A 21,934-nucleotide genomic window follows, 5' to 3' on the forward strand; every position below is an offset into this window, starting at 1 on the left:
TCTCTCTGAGCCACTAAAGCAGTTAGTTTGCTGTATGAATGCAGTAGTCTCAATCGCAGCTTAACCGCAGAACAGGCCTGAACGCCTCAAGGACATCCAGAATATACAGACAGCTGACAAGCAGCCAGTGCAACCTAGTGGCTGAACAGAGCGATGGTAATTGTGCAACTTTGTGTTTCATGCATCACAGACAAACAAACGGCACCCTGACAGCGTCGCACACTTACCCAGATTGTCTGTCACTTGGTACGAGTCCTTGAAATCCTTCATTCGAAAACCAATCACGTCGATGAAATCTTCGATAAGCCTGAACAGATCTTTAACGCTCAGTCCCATCTGAGGAGCAGAAAATGTCAAAGTGTAACCACTGAATAAATATTTGTGCATTTATACATCTTCACAACATTCTGCGTCACCGGGGGAGTGGGAGGAGCTAAACAAGGCGCCAACATCGACGGGTAAAGCGAGGTAAAATACTACTGACAGTACTAACAGAGCAATTTTGTATTTTAAAACTAAAATATTATTTTAGAACACAGGCCAAAGCTGGCCTAATAGCGAGGATGGCATTGTAAAGACGTTGATCTACCAAGGAATACATACATTTTCTTGCATGTGTATTAGGTGAATAGACCTGATCCTAAGCTACTGTAAGGTAAAACAAAACAAAAACATAGACACTCTGGAAACTCAGATGTAGAGGTATATTTACTAAACTGCTGGTTTGAAAAAGTGGAGACGTTGCCTATAGCAACCAATCAGATTCTAGCTGTCATTTATTTAGTACATTCTACAAAATGACAGCTAGAATCTGATTGGTTGCCATAGGAGGCAACACCTCCCCTTTTTCAAACCTGCAGTTTGGTAAAGATACGCCATAGAGTCTTAGCTGCCAGGGGATTGTGGGACTTGTGGTTCCACAATAGCCAGACAGTCAAAGGTGGCCGTGGTTGGAGCACTCTAATAAAACGTTACAGGATATATTACCAGCTTTAGTTTGAGAATGAACAGTCGTATCACAGAACCATGGCATGTGTTGTAAAACAGAATGGATTGATGAAGCCATCTTTAGTGTAACATGTAACTCCTCAATTAGGGCTAGTTAGATAGACAGTTATTATGCTGAATTCACTCAATCCTCTTACGTCTAAGAAGCTGTTGAACAGGGGTGCACCAAAGTCTACTCCATATGTATATTTCTACAGTGGTCACAACTGCTCCACATCCTCAAGGAAATCTCATATTAGTTTTACCTTACAGCTACCATTTACGTATCCGTATACAGTACACAGTTTTACACTAAGGCATGAAAAGCACCTTGTATGCGCTTCGGAATACGCTCGCTGTATTAAAATGGCAATAATCTAATTTACATAATTTAATTCTCATCCCTATCAGGAGGATTTGTAGTTATATTTATCTAACGCAGGATATATAATTACACGCTGCAATATTTAGCTTACATGGTCTGTGTAATCTTGGGAGTTAACACTAAAACATTTCAAAATGCGGGGACCTCAGAAGCCTCCTTCTCTCTTCGCTTTGTTCCAGCTCCGTTCAGGAGCCAATTAAAATTTCCAGACCTCAAAGTCATTTTCTCTGTACTACCGGCTGGTAGATCCATCAAGCTTAACGCTTTTGGACATTCAAAGGGCTCAATAATTTAGGCAACTCTTCTACTCGCCTTTTAAAACATTTTAAATAGCGTTTCTCCCACAGAACCCTGTACAGGGCTTTGTGATATTAAGCAGAGAGCCAGAAAGCATTAAATTAGACTTTATCTGTTAGGTTTTTTTTCAGAATGTCCTGTTGTCTTGACAACCCGGAGGAGTCTCTGCTTCAGTTGTTTGTAAGGAGCGTAATAATAATAACAATAATCTAGAGAAAAATGCAATAATAATGTCTCACATTTGGTGATATAATCACAAAAGATGACTATCTGCAAAACCTGCTTTATTCTTCACAACAAAAACATGACACAAAGTATCGTCTGTAAAGGTGCTTTGTCCTGTACACATCTGCTTAGGCTAATGCAGTATTTATTGTATGATGTGTTTTAATAAACAATATTTTACAGCAGGGATTATGGACATGTTTCTTATCAGCGATCCCACTTTATACAAAATAACCCCTTATGGTAAGAGTATTTCATTTAAAATGTTAGTATCAGTTTAGGACTTAGGGTTTCGGAATAAGTGTTTAAAATACCAAAACACGTTTTTCAAATGACCCAGTCTTTCCCTACGTTAGACCACACTGTGCTCCTCTAGGTGTCTATATCACTGAGCAGATGCAACTATTCACTTTGGTTTGTTGTTTGGTTCTCTGAGCTTCCTGTATAACTGTTTTCCAGACATGAGATCCCAGACTTTTATATACAGATGTTTAAACAGTGGAAACTTTTTTAAAGTTAAAGACTAAGGGGCCTATTTAGCAAGCTCATAAGAGTAGAAAATGGATAACCACAATATTAAGCACCATTATTATCTCCGATATCTGCTACAGTCCCCCTGTTATCGTGCGCAAAAGCACCCTCACCCCCCCCCCCCCATTTCTATGGTGATTGCTATTTTGCGTGATTTGCCAAGTTCCGAAATTCAAAGATTTTTGGACCTTGTCCACCGATGGACGACGCCCATCTGAAGCTGGCGTTAGCCGCTGAATCCTATGCTTAGAGCACTGCGGTAGAGGGATCTATGTATCCCTTACCGCACTGCAGCTTATCTGCTCCCCCTACGGTCATTATCGCAAATATGTCTCTGCCATAGTGACCGGAGAGGAGAGACAGACGGGACTTTTAAGGTAAGTGAATTCATCATTGGGACAGCCTCCTATCAGAAGCGCTGAACCTGGAGGATTGTTTAATAAATGCTTACAAAAAATAAGGAGGCAAAACCAGTAAATTAATAAATATGCTCCTAATTCACCCTAAAACTCATTATAAAAACTTCATGATTGGTTCTGTAGTAAATGAGATTTGGAGACGATGTCACATGTGAAGCTCTTAGATGCTCCAAAGCCGAGGGACACCGTCATTTTCTTACAGGTACATCGGAATATAGCAACAGTATAAACTATTACCATCCAAATATTACAGCCCCTATTCAGCAGATGTTACTTTCATATATGGACAGATCAGTATTTTAAAATCGGTCTGATACATGGTTACAACTCAGTCATAAAACATATATAAAGCAAACACCATATTAAGGGGCAGATTTATTAAAGCTTCTAATCAGGAAAAGTGGAGGTGTTGCCTATAGCAACCAATCAGATTCTAGCTGCCAGTTTCTAATATGTAGACAAATGTTAGCTAGAATCTGATTGGTTGCTACGGGCAACACCTCCACTTTTTTTTTTATTGGAAGCTTTAGTAAATGTGCATATAAAATTCTTCAGCTCTGAAGAAACTCTGCTTAACCTTCACACAAACTGCACAGCTCCCCTCCCCCCTCATATAGACATTAGTGTTACACAACTTTTCTTTGTGTAGAGCCCCATGCAATGCACAAAGCAATCCAATACTCTGCCTTGTAAACATTTATACATGCAACACTGGGACAAAATAAGCCCTGCCCCCGATCCCCCCAAGTCCCACTCTACCCACCCAACACAGTCCCTCCTTGGTGAAGCTCCACCCACCTCTATGTAAGCTCCGCCCAAAGCCTGTTTAAGTTGAATTTCCGTTCTCATTTGTCAAAATAAAAACAAAAAACAAAACATAATGGGTTAGGGTAATTCGGGGCCCTCAGAGCACACAAAGCCGTAGATTGCTTAATGAATTATCGGGCTATATCCACTTGTCAGATATAAGAACTAAGGGCTGAAATAAGCATGAAGGAAATTAAAATCTGAGGCTGTATCATGAAACTAAATTGATCCCTTTAAGGTCAAAAGTTTAAATGGGGATATGTACAATATGCCCATCTGATGTCATGGGGGAGGGCTAAGGAGTGGTCTTTAAATGTGATGGGCAGAGAATAAATTGTTCTCTGGAATTTTTAAGACGTTGTCCGCCCACCCTCCCTGGTTTGGATGGACCTCCATGCCTGCTATGTCTTGTGGGCTGTTCTGTGTTTGCCTGTAGTCAGTTCCTGGCGTGTCTGGCATTCGATGGTGGAGGTCCTGGATGGCGTATTGCCGTAAAACGCAGTGCACTCGACGGCCAGTGGTTGGGGCGCATATTGCGGTAATGGGCATGATGAACCCAATATAGTCTCTGTGCAATTATCATCCCTGTAGGTCGGCTTGGCATTTGTTTGTCGTACTGCCTGCTCTTTTCTCCTCCACCATATTGGTTTGCAAAATAAACTCCTTTTATTATTGCTAATTATGTCTCGTATCAATTATTCAAAGAAGTTAAATAAGTTATCGAGTGGTTTAAATACAGAGAGGGATATCAGCCGTTAAGCATCTTATGCAATACGCCTACTGATAAGACAAATTCTGGGCACATTTACAAAGACGTTATCCTGGTACAAATTGACACCATCTTGACACACATAAACAGGAGTCATAAAGCACCAAGATCACATTGCTGGATTCTGAATAGATAGACTGGTCTACACCAGGTGTCATAAATGTTTAGTTTTCGGGGGGGTGGGGGGGACTACCCCTTACATGAGCTATTTCCAAATATGGCAAATATTACATAACAAGTGGGGAAAAAACAGAAAACAATGTCATTAAAATGTATCTGTGTCTTATTTAAGATCTCTTTTAAATATTAGATTTATACACATATATAAAAACTGCCGATAATTGTGTAAAATTGCATTATTAGCTTCTGTAATGGGCTGGGCAAAACATTTACATTGTGTCTCAAAAATCAAAGCTTGATCAATGTAGCAATTACTATTTTGTACAACCAATAATTGCAGACCGATCCCTAATGTCTCCCTAATGAGCGAGGACGAAGCACAGAACCGTGTCAGGCCAGAGAGATATACGCTGACTAATGTGTATAATATCCCCAGACAATATATTATTACTGCACCATCTTACAGCATCATAAAACAGTTATCATTTCAAATCATCTGCAAGTATCACTTAAAAGAACTTACAATTACAGTAATATGATGATAGGTTCCAGTGGGTTACAGTATCTTTCTTGAACAGCTAACCATGCACCAGTTTTAGCAACACCTCTATTTTGCTGGAGACTCATACCACAGATATCACCGGTTTTACTCAGTGTACACAATGTTCTACTCTTATTTTCCTCACTTCTTCTCTACTGCCAATAAACTGGAACGAAGTAAAGACTAACAGCACCAAACAAAGCTAATTTTTAACTAACATCCCTGGAAGGGGACCCCCCAAACCTCAGCTAGTTAATACTTTCTCCAACTTGCCGGGCACTGTGATTTGTAGACATTTCCAGAGCAGGACATATAAGTATAGAGGATGTAAAGTTGTAATATTAAGCTAGTTACATGCTGCAATCTAACTCCAGATGTGATTTCTGTAACGGTTTTACCAACGTCTGAAAGTCCCGATGAGCAGCAGATTCATGTGTACACACCTACACAATTTACCTTCAGATCTGTGATCTTCATCTCTCATAACCATCTGCTGATAAAGATTGTGACTCTGTACACCCCATAGATATCTGCCTGCGCTGCTGGTCCTGAGTGTGTACAAACTGCCACATGTACCCGACATTGTTCCATCGTTGATCGTGATTTTTAGCAAGTTTAGAAAACCAAACCAACCAATGCGATGAGTTTTGGTACGATACAACGAGATTGTGGGAGCGTACACACTATTGCGATATCTGACCAAAAAGTTGTCATTCTTGTAATCTGATAGATGTGTACCCAGCTTTACTTGTCAATATCCTGCACCTGCCCCAATTATCTCATGGGTGTGTTAAGTCATGCTGGAGGAAAAGTAGATATCTGGTCATTTCCCTATAACCTACCATTGTGCCTATCAAACATATTGGGCCTGAGTCATTATAGAGAGCAAAACAAAAAAAAAGGAGTAACTTTGCACCTTGGCAAAACCATGTTGCATTGGAGGGGGAGGTAAATTTAAAATGTGGGAACAGATTTATAGTTGGGGTAGGGCATGTTCTAGATCAACTTTAAATTTCAGTGTAAAAATAAAGCTATCAAATATTTGTGTGCTACATGAAAAAGCAGCCAGTATTTATCTTATGTGCAAAATAATAACATAATTTGCACCCCTTGCATTGCAGTATGAGTTCTCCAGGAGCAAATTTACTCCTTTTTTTGCCTTGCTCTCCTTAATGACTCAGGCCCATTATCAGTACACTCTGGGCCTGATTTATGTTCGTATGCAACCTGCATGCAAGTTGCGTTTTTAAACCGAGCACGGAACTTGAACGAGCGTGCGTCCGGATCTCAAGTTACTTTTCTATTTGAATATGGGTATAAGTACGTTCTGCTTAAACATTACTTGTCGTATGTTAACAGGCACAACACAACGAAGATACACACATGCATGTGTGTACTAAATATAAAGTCACATCAGAACGCATGCAAAAAAAAATATTCTCTAAAATTAATGAACAACTCATAACACTGTAATCATTATTAAAAATATGTGTATTGTTTACATTAAATACAAAAATTAGGATGTTCTTAATGTACACTATATATACAATCATTTCTCCTGGCATGCATACATGTAGTCATCACTATCACTCAGCACTTACATCTGCTCTGTAGCTGGTGTAAAGGATACGGCTAAAAGACAGGTACTTAAGGGAAACCCGAAACTAGAATTGGCTGCATCTGCACCCGGCGCGCCCTCCTCAGTCATAAGTGTCTTCTGCGTTTGGACATGAACTGCGTGCACGTGCATCCGTTGGCGTAAGTCCTGTTCCGGCGCAGAGCTATTTCACGCAGATACGCCATGAAAATGGACTTTCCTCTGAAAATGTATCAGGGACTCTGTGTCTAGTTGGGAACATCCCACAATGTAAGGAAGTGTAGTGCTGCTAATATATGTATCCTCACTTCCCGAGTTCATCCCCTGACGCTGATCTAGCCTCTGGCACCGGCTGATGAATGATTTTGCCTCCGGCGAGAGCTAAAGGGCTGATATTGTAATAAGGAGACTGAGGAACCGACTCCTCCGAGAGCCATCGCTCACAGACCGGCAGCTGCTGTACAGCGTCACACAGAAGTAAATCTCATCGCCAGCATCATCATTATTATGGGGTTCTCTACGAAGTTACACAAATGGAGCAGAGTTTAGCTAAAGATGTTGTGACGAATCGGAATCGGTGCTATCTTGTGGCAGATCTGTGAATATTGTTGTTGTTGAAATATACAAGTTAATTTCAACACATTTTCCCTGCGAGGGTGTAACATTAGCTGCAATAACGCTTAGTCCAGCACAAGTAACATATTCCAGATTCAGAGATGTTTGAATTAAGTTAGAAATCTGTTTTTTGTTTTTTTATCACTGTATCCTGTATTTTACTGTCATTGTAATGTAAATTGAACCTAGTACAATGACGAATATATTCTTATATAAAAGCTCAGATCAAGCGACTCAACAAGGAAAAACTCTAAAGAAGAAGTGAGGCTTATTTTGACTGACACACATTCATAGACACACACACACACACATACATACACGCGAAACACGCACACGCACATACATACACACACACGCACACACACATTCATACACACATGCACACACATACACACATACACACACACGCACACAAACGCGCAAACAGAAACGCTTCTATAAAATGTGTCTTCGATCTTTCCTTCTCCGCATTCTATTCACGCACAGCGTAACGGTACGGAGGGTTTTGATCATACAGGACCAGAACTGGGGGACACTGAAAAGTTTACATGGTTATGCAGTACAAAAAAATGTTTCCGTTAAATCCATTATGTGAGATGACAAGTTGGGGGGTACAAACCAGCACTTTAAAACACAAAGATATATAGATCAAAACGTTTTATAAGCTTGCGTCATAAAACATATATAAAGAACAATCATTATCTTTTTATTAATCACCACATAAGTTACATACTAATAGAGGAACGGTTCACATTACTTTAACCGCCTGTAATTACAGTTTAGATAATGGCACCAAAGAGAACTTTCTGAGCCTAAGAAATCAATTGATATCAAGTGATAACTAGCGCTCTCTCTCTCTCTCTCCTCTTCTCTCCTTCCCTCTCTCTCTCCTTTTCTCTCTCTCTCCTCTCCTTCCCTCTCTCTCTCCTTTTCTCTCTCTCTCTCTCTCCTTCTCTCTCACTCTCCTCTTCTCTCCTTCCCTCTATCTCTCCTTTTCTCTCTCTCTCTCTCTATCTCTCTCTCCCCCTCATTTTCTATCTCTCGCTCCCTCTCTCTCTCCTTCACTCTCTCCTTCTCTCTCTCTCCTTCTCTATCTCTATCTCTCTTTCCTCTCCTATCATGCTACTAGTGGTTACTAGGGTGCTCCCCTATTTACCAGATTGTAAATTAATTGTTTTGATTGGGACTTGGCAAGTTGAGTTTAGTGGACAATAGAGTGTAAGTTCTCAGGATCGGACACTTTGTTCCTCGGACACCATATGTATCGGTAATTAATGATCCCTGATCGCTACAAAGTTTTATGCAACATGTGCCGACACCGAATCCAAAAACAAATTCATGCTAATACCAAACAAGAGGAGCCAAAATGGTCATTGTTTATATCATCTTCTGCTGTGGGGTCAATAGTTTTGCGATTGACAGAAGAATTAGGATTGTTTAGTTGTATTGCAAGGACTGGACTGAAACCAGAGAGGACCCTGCAAAATCCTGGATTTGGAGCATCGGTGGGAGAATTCTGGTGATAAACGTACCGCAATAAAAATGACAATGAATCTCTGAATAAGTAAATTGGCACCTACCATCTGCGCTTCTTCCCATTTGTCTCTGTTCTCATCGGACAGCAAGTTGCTGATAATCTGCACAAAGTTCTTTATAGGAAGTAAAAGATAATCAGTCAGTATTTCCAGGCAATTAGCATATGGACAGATTGTTACCTACATTACTCGTGATGTTCCGGAGAACATGCTGCTCCTCTTCCTCGTGTTGTTTAGCACTTCCCATCCCACCTCTCCCACTACAGCAGATATAACATTTATATACCCAGATAAGTAAACGTGACACCAGGCGCTCGTTATCTAGACAGACTTTCTTCCCTGCTCCAGCCTGGCGTTTACTTTCATGATATTGCTCCTTTAATCTTCAGCCTACATGCGTCTGCAGAGCACGGTTGCACCGTCTCCTCTCTATTGATTCCTAAGTCTACGCTGATCGACTCTTCCATTAATCTATAAACATGAACCGACGCTGTTCTCTGGCTCTTCCTTACAATGTCAGCGTTTAACTTACCTGAGCACTGTGTTTCAGATGAGGTCTCCTCGCCTCTGCCTTTCATGTCTACTCTTACTGCCTGCGCACTTTCATCTGCTAGATTAAATACTGCAAAGAGCTACATGACCCATAGTTCAGATCACCATATACAGCTCTGGAACTACAGCTGTGCACGCTGAGATGAGATGTATGAAAACAACAATACTCTTAAGGTATTTAGTCTACAGCCAACTTCTAGCTGCCCTGTTGTTGGAGAACTACAAGACGGGCAAGGCATGCTGGGACTTGTAGTCCCACAACCACTGAACAGGCTTAGGTTACTTAAGCCTGCTCTATACCAATATATAATTGCTGAGTCAATCATAAGTAGAACCGTGAGGAGACTATTTGGTACATAGTTGTTGTGTGCTGTAGCTATTAATAGTGATGATAGTTATTGCACATAAATACAGATTATTTTGGAAGTATACACCCATGTCAGATGGCTATTTGTCCTTACACAACCATATTTCCATGAAAAGCTATATTACTTGGCTCACCTGAACATCGTGGGATGAGGGGTTGTGGTAGGGCCGTCGAAAGATCTCAGTCATGTTCCTCAGACAGTCCACAGTGGACAAAACATCTCCGCTATAACTGGTACCTTCTTGAGTGACCTCTACCAGGTTCTGTAACACCCCCGAGACCCCTTCTCCCTTCTGTCCCCTCTGAGCTTTAGAGAGGTGTTCCCTGATCTACAATATAAAAACAACACAGAAAGATCACATTCTGTATCTTCTACATGATAATAACCATCTGAAAGCCAAAGGGCCATAATCAACATTGCTCCGAATAGTAATCTGAGCGGAGTTGATTTCATTTATGTTGACGAGCTACGGCGCTTTAGGTTTCTATTATGTAACTTTTCATTACACATTAGACATTTATAATAAAAGTATTATCTTAAACTGTAGGGTTACAATAGCTACATGTCCATGTGAACAAAAGGTGACATTTTCTTAATGCCATAAATGGGACACTTCTATTATATTAAACTTACTCATAACATGACAAAAAAACATCACTTGCCTAATTTTAGGTGTCAGATCATTTATTTTTATTCATTATTGGTAAAGTGAAAACTCTTTACTTGTATTAAAGAACTCTACCCACAACAAGAATTGTAACACCCAATTTCACCAACTAGCAGAACTTCAGGCACCTCCATGGGTGACAAACTTACCCCCCACCAGCACCTGATCATCAGTTTTTCTCCTTGCAAGGAAAGCACAAAATAGAAGTGCTTAAACATTTTCTTGTCTTCAAAGATTTGTGGATGTCTGAGCAGCTGCCCAATCAGAGTTCTCTTTTAAAAAGTTATGAGGAGGGGGGTGGCTAGAAAATCACAAATGACAACGGACCAAAGCTGTAATGCTTGTTGGGTATACAGTTGGTACACTACCATTTTGACTGCTGGCCCTTTTTAACCCCATAAATGCCATTTTGAAATGTGGATATTTTGACTAAACAGATGTCATAGTGAGTTCATCACTTAATTGTACCTCTATACTCATATCAGTGCAGATACATTTTATCATTTTAAAAGGAATGTTCAGTGTGCCAATATTGTTCAGTATTTCTGGCAGCCTATGCTGTAGTGCTTTTCATCGCGTTGTAATATATTATTTTGTGTGATCATCTATGGACACCCAATGGAATGGACAAAGCAAAGAATACAGACATGCTTGTAAAATAAGGCAATCAAAAGATAAATGCAATAATGTTCATCTTTGAATGTTTATGATATCCCTAGGGCTGCTGATAAATAACACCTTCTGTAGCTTACTGTTCTAGCTGTGACGCTTTCAGTACCTGTTTTGTGGTTGTCCATGTTGTTATTTGCATTGCTATTTGCAGCACAATTGCAACATTTTGGGGAAATACTATATTCGCTAAGACATTTTAGCACTATTTGGGCAGCACAGTGGCTCAGTGGTTAGCACTTCTGCCTCACAGCGCTGGGGTCATGAGTTCAATTCCTGGCCATGGCCTTATCTGTGTGGAGTTTGTATGTTCTCCCTGTAGTTGCGTGGGTTTCCTCCGGGTGCTCTGGTTTCCTTCCACACTCCAAAAACATACAAGTAGGTTAATTGGCTGCTATCAAAAATTGACCCTAGTTTCCCTCTCTTATCTGTTTGTGTGTGTATGTTAGGGAATTTAGACTAAGCTCCAATGGGGCAAGGACTGATGTGAGCGAGTTCTCTGTACAGCGCTGCGGAATTAGTAGCGCTATATAAATACCTAATGATGATGATGATGATGATTTGCTATTCACCAACACAGAAAAAAGACATTTTGCGTACAGATTACTCTTTATACATCCTTATTACCTGTCCCCTATAGCTACATTCCCATCAACCCCCTTGGAAAATTAAGCAAAAGTTACATTTTGGTGTGTTCAAGAGAATGCATCAAGAAGGAAGACGTGAGAATGTAGCCAGGTAGAAAACCGAGCACAGACATCTATAGACTGATCCGTGATCTGTAAAAGCATCTATTAGGCCACCCACACTGTGGTTAATCCCTTAAATGTCCACTGCTGCATTCCCTGACAGTGGGCACTTTAAATCCAACTAACTCTGTACAGTCCGGGGCTTATTAGTCACGAGAAGGAGAAATCAGATTGTGTTTCAGAATTTGTGGCATTGAGATGGAAATTTAGCAAGATTTGATTTCTGCTATTTTCCTCTCCTAATACCACATTTACCAGCTTAGGTCTCGTTTAGTAGAAGCGCTAAATGTACAGCCTGAAAAGTCAGCTCACAAAAGGTGAGCAGCACTCAAGAGGGAATTACGGCGGCTTGCTGAGTACATAATAATACAAATCACAAAAGCACTTACACTATTCCATCTCCCAGATGTCTTGTATCTGGGAAGCGGTTTACAGATACCCCCAACCTGTATTATTATACCATGAAAAGTGCTTCAGATTTCATAGAAAAAAAAAAGTCAAAGAACAAATTGAATTAAACGAGAAATAATAAGCATGCGATGAGTTGCCAAACATGTTTTCCACTTACCATCTGCTGAATATTCCTGTAGTCAAGGGAAACACATTTTATGTACGTCGGCATCTCCCAGTACGCTTCTCCCACCTCATCCAAGACACACTTTCGGAGAATGAGCCCTACAAGGGAACAGAAAGCTATGACCTGTGCAAACTGGAGGCAACCATTGCTTGGGCTAAACCAATATTCAATAGTAGGTAGCCTATTAATTAGTGACACCAAGTGCCTCCTGTCTCATTGATGTCACTAGTTCTTAGCAAATTGTTAGACTACATATTGACTTCCTCGTTCTGCTTTTCGCTGGCCGTGGTGCTGAAAAATCCAGCATATATATTTCTCATATTGTGTTTCACTTATCATGTTGGATTTGCTGCTTCTCTGTCTAGATAATCGTAATCTTTTACACGTCTAGATCTCGGACAAAACATTTTACATCGGTAGTGTTAGGCAATGTCCACACTGGGGATTGTTCCTGGCACGCTGGCTGCACTGCAGGTAACGTAGGCATTGCATGCACGGTTCAAAAGCAGAGGACGTTCCTGAGCAGACAATTGAATGCAAAAGATGTAATAAGACTCATCTGCAACTCGTTTATTAACGATGTGAGCTGATGGCTTCAGTAAAAACTGCTCGACCTGTACGCCTCCCTCTCAGACTCTAATATGACAGCCTTTAAAATAGCCGGACATAGTACCTTGCAAATGCTCCACTGTAATTTAGTAAACAGGTAGGGAAGGAGTAAAGTAGGGAGTATTGCGACATAGGACGTAGATGTCTTTATTGCACATGTTACATTAGCTAGCAGACCCCCTGATTTGCATTTTAGTTTTCACTGCAATCAGTGATCAAAGTATCTGCAACATATTTTCTGGTAAGGTTGAATAAAACAGTGTGCATAGCATCGGGAAAAGGGGGCGGTCACTGGATTTGTAAGTACAACAAAGGGATAAGGATAAATGTCAACATAAAGTAAAATATTACTTATCAGGGGTGAAATAGTACATTTGATCTTCTCCCCCCCTGATCTTCTCTGAAAAGAGCAGAGACCGAGCTTCTTCTGTGAATGAGCGGTTTAACGCTTGCACTCGCTGCAATTCACCGCTTAAGAGATGTCAGTGAGTGCTGCGGGGATCTGAGGGGGTGCAGGAGCTTCAGAGGTAGTGAATCTATGGTAATATCATGTTTTTAATAATTTTTGGTTATCTAAACCACACAGTGCAGGCAGCCAGCCTATCAAGTCACTTGGAACTCATGACATCACTGAGGTATGGACTTGGTTGCTATTGGCAACATCACCTGGGTAACAGTTCTTATCAATGTCCTCCATTTTGTTTTCCTGGGCATTTCACAATGTCTGGAAGATAAGGAATGGTCTACTCTACGTCAAACACTACTGAAAATGATTTACTATTCATATTTTCTGGCCATGAAGTGGGACTATTGAAGAAGAACGTCCCCCTTAAGGGAAAAACAGTTGTGGTTTAGAGCAGCCAGCCTTAGCGTCACTGCCATTACCTGTGGCGTTCCGAGGACACCGAACCTCAGCCGTCTCTCCTGCCGGATTTTCTTGCCAAACAACAGAAGCTAAATTTTCCTCAGGACAAATTTCATGAGGTTCTAAAAAAAAACAGAGAGATCTTTTTTTAAAGGTCATTTCTATTTGTCAATACAGCTATCTGAGCTCTGCAGCTTCTCGCTCTTTCCTAGTATGAAGGAGTGATTATTACCAGAGAAATCTGCCAGCTAAGAGACACACATTATAACAGAATACAAAAATTATAATAATGTGCCGGATTGTGTCATCTGTTGGTGATTAAACCTGTCTGGGGAAAGAAGTCATTAAAAACTTGTACTTGGAATTTAGTGTCATAATTTACTTTTTAATTACTGGGCAGGTGCACAGATCCAGAAATGTAAGAGAATCTTAGAGAGGATACATAGGAGTGAAGCAGGGTACAAACTCCACAAGTTGTCTGTATATAGGAGGTTGCGTTGGACACTTTCCTACATCAGTGTGACAGGAGCCTCTTATCACTATTATATGTGCTGTTGGAGGACCCTGCTCCTGCCACTATATAACTCTCAGTCTCTGACTTCCTGCTGCCTCCATTCCCCTCCTCACATCATGTCACTGCCCCTGTCACATGCAGCCCTGTCCTCACTAACACATCACTCATCTCCTGATATACTCTGTGCTGCTGGGGACCCTGCTCCTTCCACTATATAACTCTCAGTCTCTGACTTCCTGCTGCCTCCATTCCCCTCCTCACATCATGTCACTGCCCCTGTCACATGCAGCCATGTCCTCACGAACACATCACTCATCTCCTGATATACTCTGTACTGCTGGGGATCCTGCTCCTTCCACTATATAAATCTCAGTCTGTGGCTCCTTATTTGCATCCACTCCCATCCTCACATTATTACTATGTGCTGTTGAAGAACCTTACTTCTTTCACTATCTTATTCTCAGTCTATGGTTTCCTGCTGCCTCCATTTCCCTCCTCACAATGTATCCCTGCCACTGTCACATGCAGCCATGTCCTCCCTAACACTCATCTCCTGATATACTCTGTGCTGCTGTGGGGGGGCCTGCGCCTGTCATGTGGAGACTGACATATATATGTTACTCTTTTTCTGTCTTGTTTTTTTATGTTGTAAACAGGGGTAGGCTGGGTTAGGGGGCAGGGGGGCATCTGCATCGTGGCCCATAGTGGGTTAACTTAGGCAGGTTCACTGGGTCAGCTGCATTTTTTTCCTTTAAAATGATCCTAATAGGCTGCTGTGTTGAGTCTCTCCCCCCCCAGGCTAAAATTTGCCAGCCCTCCCCTGATAGTGAATATGAAACAAGAAACCACAATGGAAGTTCCACCTATTCTCTCTGTCCTGCGTTGTCACGTTGTGGGCAAATTATTTGTCAGACTATCTAGAAATACTTTGCCATTTCCTTAAGACAAAGTTAATATCATTTTTGTTGACCGGTTTGTTGCATTTCTCATCTGCGACCTTTCCAGGTCTATCCCACGTATCTCGAAATATTTTTCTTTCGTAATTTTGAATATGTTTCTATCACAATAGTTGCAATACGATTTATAATTGCCCTGTGCACCCCCCTTGGGTGATTCCAGTCCTTACAGACTTCTGACATCAGTGTAAGAAAACACCTCTCCCTACTGCACTGTGATTGGCTGTGATAACTTTCATGTACGCTCAGTTAATGGGCTGACGCTGTCACCTGTCACTCCGTAATGTCCAATCTCATATTCACAATGACAGGTTTTTATTTTCAATGCAAATATGATAAAGGCAGGTGTACCAGGAAAGGGGGACGTGTGGAAAGACTCGCATTATTTTTGTCAGCATAGGATATTACTTACAACTGTCATGAATATGTTATTTTTTTATATAAGAAGAATTTGTGTCCTGAGGCAAAAGAGTGGGAGATCTGTGATTGCCCCCGAGGGCCCGTTCTGGTAGGCTCCCGGAGTGAGAGTCATTAATGGTGATACGTTAGACAGGTAAAGCGACAGTGAAATGTATCTAATATTAGCGCATAGGTTCTAGATCTCGTTGTAACTATGTACATCAACAACAGCTGGAGGAACAAAGATCATTGTTGTAGAGGCTCCGCACACTGGGATTTGTAGTTCAACTGCAGCTGTAGAGCCCCAGCATGGTAGGATAATAACCAGCATAATACATCTCTCACATGGTAATGTAAGGCTGGGATGCAATTAGATAATGATAACAAGGATTCCCTTCCTCAATAAAATTTGAAAAAAATGTTTTAAAAAATTGGCAAACCGTTCTTGTCACTAAAAGTAGTTGTTATTATTAGTAATTAAAATCTGTGATTTCTTCTTTGAGTCACCGTAGAAATGAAGGTTGAGATATTTACCTGGACACCTCTTTTCATTACACAGTTTGGTTTCCTCGGCGGGTCCGGGGCAAGCCTCCCCGCCAAAAAATGGACCATAACAGACGCGTTCTCTCTTCTGCACCCCTCCATCGCAGGTTGCGCTGCAGCCCCCCCAAGGGCCCCAAGACTGCCACTTCCCATCAACTGAAAGAAAAATAAAACTATTTTTAGTATACATAGGACAACTTCCGCTCTACTTGGAGTTAAAAGAGACAACAAATTAGGGTGGTTGGGTTATTTCTCTGGGATATCAAGGAGGAAATGCAGCATTTACAGTGATTGGTCAGGAGGCTCAGGAGCTGCAGGCGGAACTGACAGAAGATGTTCATTAGACGCTCACATCCAACCAGAGGAGATATCGTGTGATAATGTGATACATACACAGTGACATATTGACATATATTTCCAGTTTTCCGATCTTTAAGGGGGCGGTGCTTGCACTGAAGTGGGCAGAGCTTTGTAAAAAAAATGTGAGTGGTTGGTTGAAAGTGGGTGTGTTTGGGAGGGGCTTGGGTGGATTGGGGTTTGGAAGATGTTTAGAACGTATAATAATGTAATATGTGCAATGCTTAGAATGCAGTACAGCAGTGTTACTGCGAGGTACAGATTGAATATTTAAGTGCCCAGAAGAGTGTGGTTCTAGGACAGCATTAAACTCTTTCTCAGGATGTCCACCCTCAGGCAGATTTTGACTTTAGCCATAATGCAAATTAAATGATTACATCTCAGTCACCAGACAATGTATAAATTCAGGATGCGCTGTCTCTTACCGGGACATTGTGTTAAGAAGCAGTCTTTGGTGTCTGACCACTGCCCGTGACACTCCGAGCCCCCGTAGGATGGTCCATTACACTCTCGGATCCTTTTCTGAGTCCCATTGGAGCAAGTGGCAGAACAAGCACTCCAGCCGGACCATTCGTTCCAATTACCATCGACTACAAGCAAGTAGAGAGCGATTATCTTATGTACCAAACAGATACCACCGGAAACCAGACACATTCATAAAGATAAGACGGTGATTATACTCACCAGGACACAGAGCAATGTTGCAGAACTTCGTCTGTTTCTCAGGTCCTTTGCAATCTTCACCCCCAAAAAGAGGACGGCTACAGGTCCGTGTTCTCTCCCTGTACCCTCTCCCACACGTGGATGAGCACAAACTCCATGGTGACCACTCATCCCACGAACCGTGAACTGTTTCAATAGAGAGAACACAGAAAGGTTACACAATCATCCTCTCTACTGTGTTACACACTCATCCTCTACTGTGTTACACTATCACCCTGTCTACTGTGTTACACACTCTTCCTCTCTACTGTGTTACACACTCATCCTCTCTACTGTGTTACACACTCATCATCTCTACTGTGTTACACACTCATCCTCTCTACTGTGTTACACACTCATCCTCTCTACTGTGTTATGCACTCACCCTGACTGCTGTGTTACACACTCATCCTGCCTGCTGCATTATACACTCATACTATCTACTTAGTTACATACTCACTCTATCTACTGTGTTATACATTCATTTCATCTATTGTGTTACACACTCATCATTTCTCCTGTGTTGCATGCTCTTCCTATCTACTGTGTTATGTACTCATCCTATCTACTGTGTTACACGCTCATCCTATCTACTGTGGTACACACTCATCCTCTCTACTGTGTTACACACTCATCCTCTCTACTGTGTTATGCACTCACCCTGACTGCTGTGTTACACACTCATCCTGCCTGCTGCATTATACACTCATACTATCTACTTAGTTACATACTCACTCTATCTACTGTGTTACACATTCATTTCATGTATTATGTTACACACTCATCATTTCTCCTGTGTTGCATGCTCTTCCTATCTACTGCATTTTGCACTCATGGGGCCTGAGTCATTAAGGAAAGTAAGGCAAGAAAAAGGAGTAAATGTTCTCCGGGACAAACCATGTTACAATCGAAGGGGTGCAAATGAATTTATTATTTTGCACATAAGATAAATACTGTCTGTTTTTTCATCTAGCACACAAATACTTGATAGATTTATTTTTACACTGAAATTTAAAGTTTAACTATGACATGCCCTACCCCAACTATAAATCTATGCCTACATTTTAAATATACCTCCCCTCCAATGCAACATGGTTTTGCCCAGATTCAAAGTTACTGCTTTTTTATGCTTTACTCCCCTTAATGACTCAGGCCCATGCTCTCTACTGTGTTACACATTCATCCAATCTACTGTATTACACTCTCATCAAGACTGCTGTGTTATACACTCATCTTTTCTGCTGCATTACATTTTTACCCTTTCTACTGCTTTACATACAGACAAAATTTGCACACCCATCCTGTCCACTGTGTTACACGCTCACCCTGTCTGATGTGTTACACGCTCATCCTGTCTGATGTGTTACACGCTCACCCTGTCTGATGTGTTACACGCTCACCCTATCTGATGTGTTACACGCTCACCCTATCTGATGTGTTACACGCTCACCCTGTCTGATGTGTTACACGCTCACCCTGTCTGCCTATTGCCTTTACATCCGCAATCTCTGGGACAGAGGATTTTTTTGCTTATTAATGCCCTAGTAGTGTTATTAGTTGCGCCTGTTAATCATTATATGAACACATTGTACAGGTGTATTCAGCAGTCACTATGAAGTACAGTACAGCCCCTATAGTTTCAGTTATCCTGGAAAAAACATAATTATGATTACACAGTTCTCAGTGACGTATTATACACTACAACTAGTGACATAACTGTATACTTGTATATATAAGAGAGCTTACTAAAATTTGCCAACAGGAGGCACGTCACCTCCTGGGCCTAAGGTAAAGAAATGCAGGGAAGGGGGGTGGTGGGTGGTTGGAGAGAACCATCGGGGGAACTAAATAATGGTTAATGTCATCTGGGGGAGGGCGGCAGAAAGAGAACCTGGGGATAGGAAGAGAGACCCCATGCGTGTGATGTGGGATATGAGGTGGGGGTAGAGGGGCCTTCAGAGGGGTATGATATGGAGTAAAGAGAGGGATGAGCTGTATGTAGAGGGGATGGGGCTATGCAGGGGCTGGCTGGGCTCGGGGACAGTGGGACATCTTCCACCCGGGCCGGTTCCATAGTGCGCTACCTTGGGCTAGGTCACTGGGCCACCTACAGTCACTTCTCAGCCTGTAGAGATGATCGAGGACTGTCTGTCTTTGATAATCTGAGTGAGGAGGGGCTGCGAGATGTTCTGAGTGTCAGTGTTCACTGCCATAATGGGGCGGTATAGACCCTGTCCAGGGAGGGGCACGTAGTGTGGTATAACTCTTGTAAACAGCTACCTATGGCCTTTGTGGGCTAGACACTTATCCTCGGTTAGCTGCCACACATCTCCAGCGCTGTGCCACCTACAACAATGCGGGCGGCGCACCATTGTTCTCTCTCGTCCAGGGCACTAAAACATCCAGTTACTGCTCTCTGCACTACATGCATTTTACTGCACTGATATTTGCAGCTTCTTGTACGTAGTCTGTATTATTTAAGCCTTGATGCAGATTTCTATTTCTGGTTAATATTGGGTCTCACACAAACTTGTAACCCACCATGACAGAGACACCTTGAAATATAAAGGCACACGTTTACCCCAGACCACCTGTTCCCAGTCCCTAAAATAAATTCTCGTTTTTGTGGATTTCCTTTATCTTAACAGAGGGGTGCCCAGAAATGCCAGGTACCCTCCCTCTGACACCCCCCCCACCCACTCCGCTCCCGGTGCAGCCCCACTTTGTGGTGTGTGCACCGGTAATATATTCTCACCAGGGGAGGGGGGGGGGGCAGGAGAGGCTACAGTGGCATTGACAGGCTCCTACCCAAATTTTGCTATGGGCCTGGCAATGCACTGTTTTCCCCCTGACCTAGGCACCACTGTGCATAAAACATATATTTGAACAGACTCGTTACTAAACATACCTTCAAATGACCCTGCCTTACAGCTATACTGACACTTAGTTAAATAAATGGATATACAGAACCATGTAGGGGCAATGACCTCACATTGTTATCTTGTAGCTACACCACACAGGGGGTAGCTGCCCCCTAATAGGCTGCTGTGCCAAGTCTAGCCCCTCTCCCCCTAGTAAAAAAAATTCCAGGCAGCCCCTCATGCCACATCCGTGTCCCTTACCGTGTCACATGTGTGCCGTGTGACGGATGCCTTGAGAGGTGGATGGCAGCAGAGACCCTGAACTGTAAATCTCCCACACACCAACCAATTCTCTCCCTCGTTACCAGTGTCGCCATGACAACCCTCTCTCGGAATTACTATGTAAATATATACCAGCAATAACATTGTTTCCCCGGGAAGGTGTAGCAGTGAGGAGTAAAGGACGGCTTCATTATATATTCACATATTTATTGCATACTACTTAATGTAAAATATTGCTACACTCAGTAATTACAAACTTCAAAAGGAATTCACAATTTAATATACGTTGCAAACAACTCCTCAGATGTACCTCAGCGTGAAGAGAGCTGGGGATGAAATAGGACCTGAGAATTCACAGTGTGGTACAGAACATGAAACACAAACTTCTCTACAGTGTAAATTCATCCAACCCATTACTGGGACTTGTGCGAGCACTAAAATCCTCAGTCTGACATACACAACATGCCATTGCTGTGAAGAGTTTTCACTAACGATTAGTCAGTTGTCAGCTTAACTGAACAAAGAAAATTAAACTTGTAGATATAGGTGGAATTGTGACATCACTTCACTGACTTTTGGTCTTATTTGATAAAATGGTGCATTACCTACCTCCCAAAATTAAAACATGAAAAATCAGGTCAAAATAAGGTTCATTCCCAATGTGCCCCAAACTGGTGACACTTCTGGCGAAGCTTAGTGCAATTCTACGTACGCAGAGCCCCTTTCTCTATCCATAATATAAAATGTGCAAAAACTTTCTGTAACCTAAACATTGATTACCCTCCAATTAATGGGTATAATCTGCTGGGCCGGGTTATGTTCTGCTCAGAGAAACAGGATCGAATGGCTTAAATGGATAATGCCAATTTCAGATGGTATTAACTAAGTTTTTTTGAAGCTTGATAAAATTGCCCACACCGCAGTCCGCATTGATAATTATAGGGACTGGTGCATTGTGTGGTACTTTGCATAATACAGGAGATCCCTGCTTTAGACTTTCTTAAATTCCTATAATACTTAAAAATGCCTAAACCGTGTGGAAAAAGATCATTTCTACATGATTTAGGGCTTCATAAATAGACCCCTGAAACAAATGAAAGACTACGGGGCCAACAGAAACTGTATTACTGAGCGTATCGGCACATATTAATCCCTGTATACCATATATATTTGTAAATGTGACAAGCCGTTATTTTATATAGAAACCTGAAGTATTATTCTTTAAAGTAGATTAGATAGTGACAGAATATTATTGGTTGCTATGAGTACACTTTTGCACATAGCACCATCTGATTAAATAGGACAAAACCCAGATGTCCCAAGGGATTTATAATGTAGCAATGGTATAAATGAGGTTCTACAATAAATACACTTACAAAAACCCTTATGGCGCTCACACTCACACATATATATAAAATGTTTAAAGACACATACAC

At 41.6% G+C, this 21,934-nt stretch overlaps 1 protein-coding gene across 7 annotated transcripts in view; it reads right to left on the reverse strand.

Moving 5' to 3' along the window:
- The window catches only part of ADGRB1 (adhesion G protein-coupled receptor B1), a 411,983-nt gene that overhangs the window by 150,303 nt on the left and 239,746 nt on the right, over positions 1–21,934 (reverse strand). For all 7 annotated transcript variants that reach the window (XM_075211647.1, XM_075211646.1, XM_075211644.1 and 4 more), the window contains 8 exons: positions 17,338–17,502; positions 17,079–17,243; positions 16,288–16,452; positions 13,905–14,006; positions 12,402–12,508; positions 9,882–10,076; positions 8,874–8,942; positions 228–336 (listed from right to left, as the gene is read on the reverse strand). In XM_075211647.1, the coding sequence (XP_075067748.1) occupies positions 228–336; positions 8,874–8,942; positions 9,882–10,076; positions 12,402–12,508; positions 13,905–14,006; positions 16,288–16,452; positions 17,079–17,243; positions 17,338–17,502 (1,077 nt within the window). The remainder of the gene's footprint in view (positions 1–227; positions 337–8,873; positions 8,943–9,881; positions 10,077–12,401; positions 12,509–13,904; positions 14,007–16,287; positions 16,453–17,078; positions 17,244–17,337; positions 17,503–21,934) is intronic.

Source organism: Mixophyes fleayi, chromosome 5, assembly GCF_038048845.1.
Source record: "Mixophyes fleayi isolate aMixFle1 chromosome 5, aMixFle1.hap1, whole genome shotgun sequence".
Classification (NCBI taxonomy): domain Eukaryota; kingdom Metazoa; phylum Chordata; class Amphibia; order Anura; family Limnodynastidae; genus Mixophyes; species Mixophyes fleayi.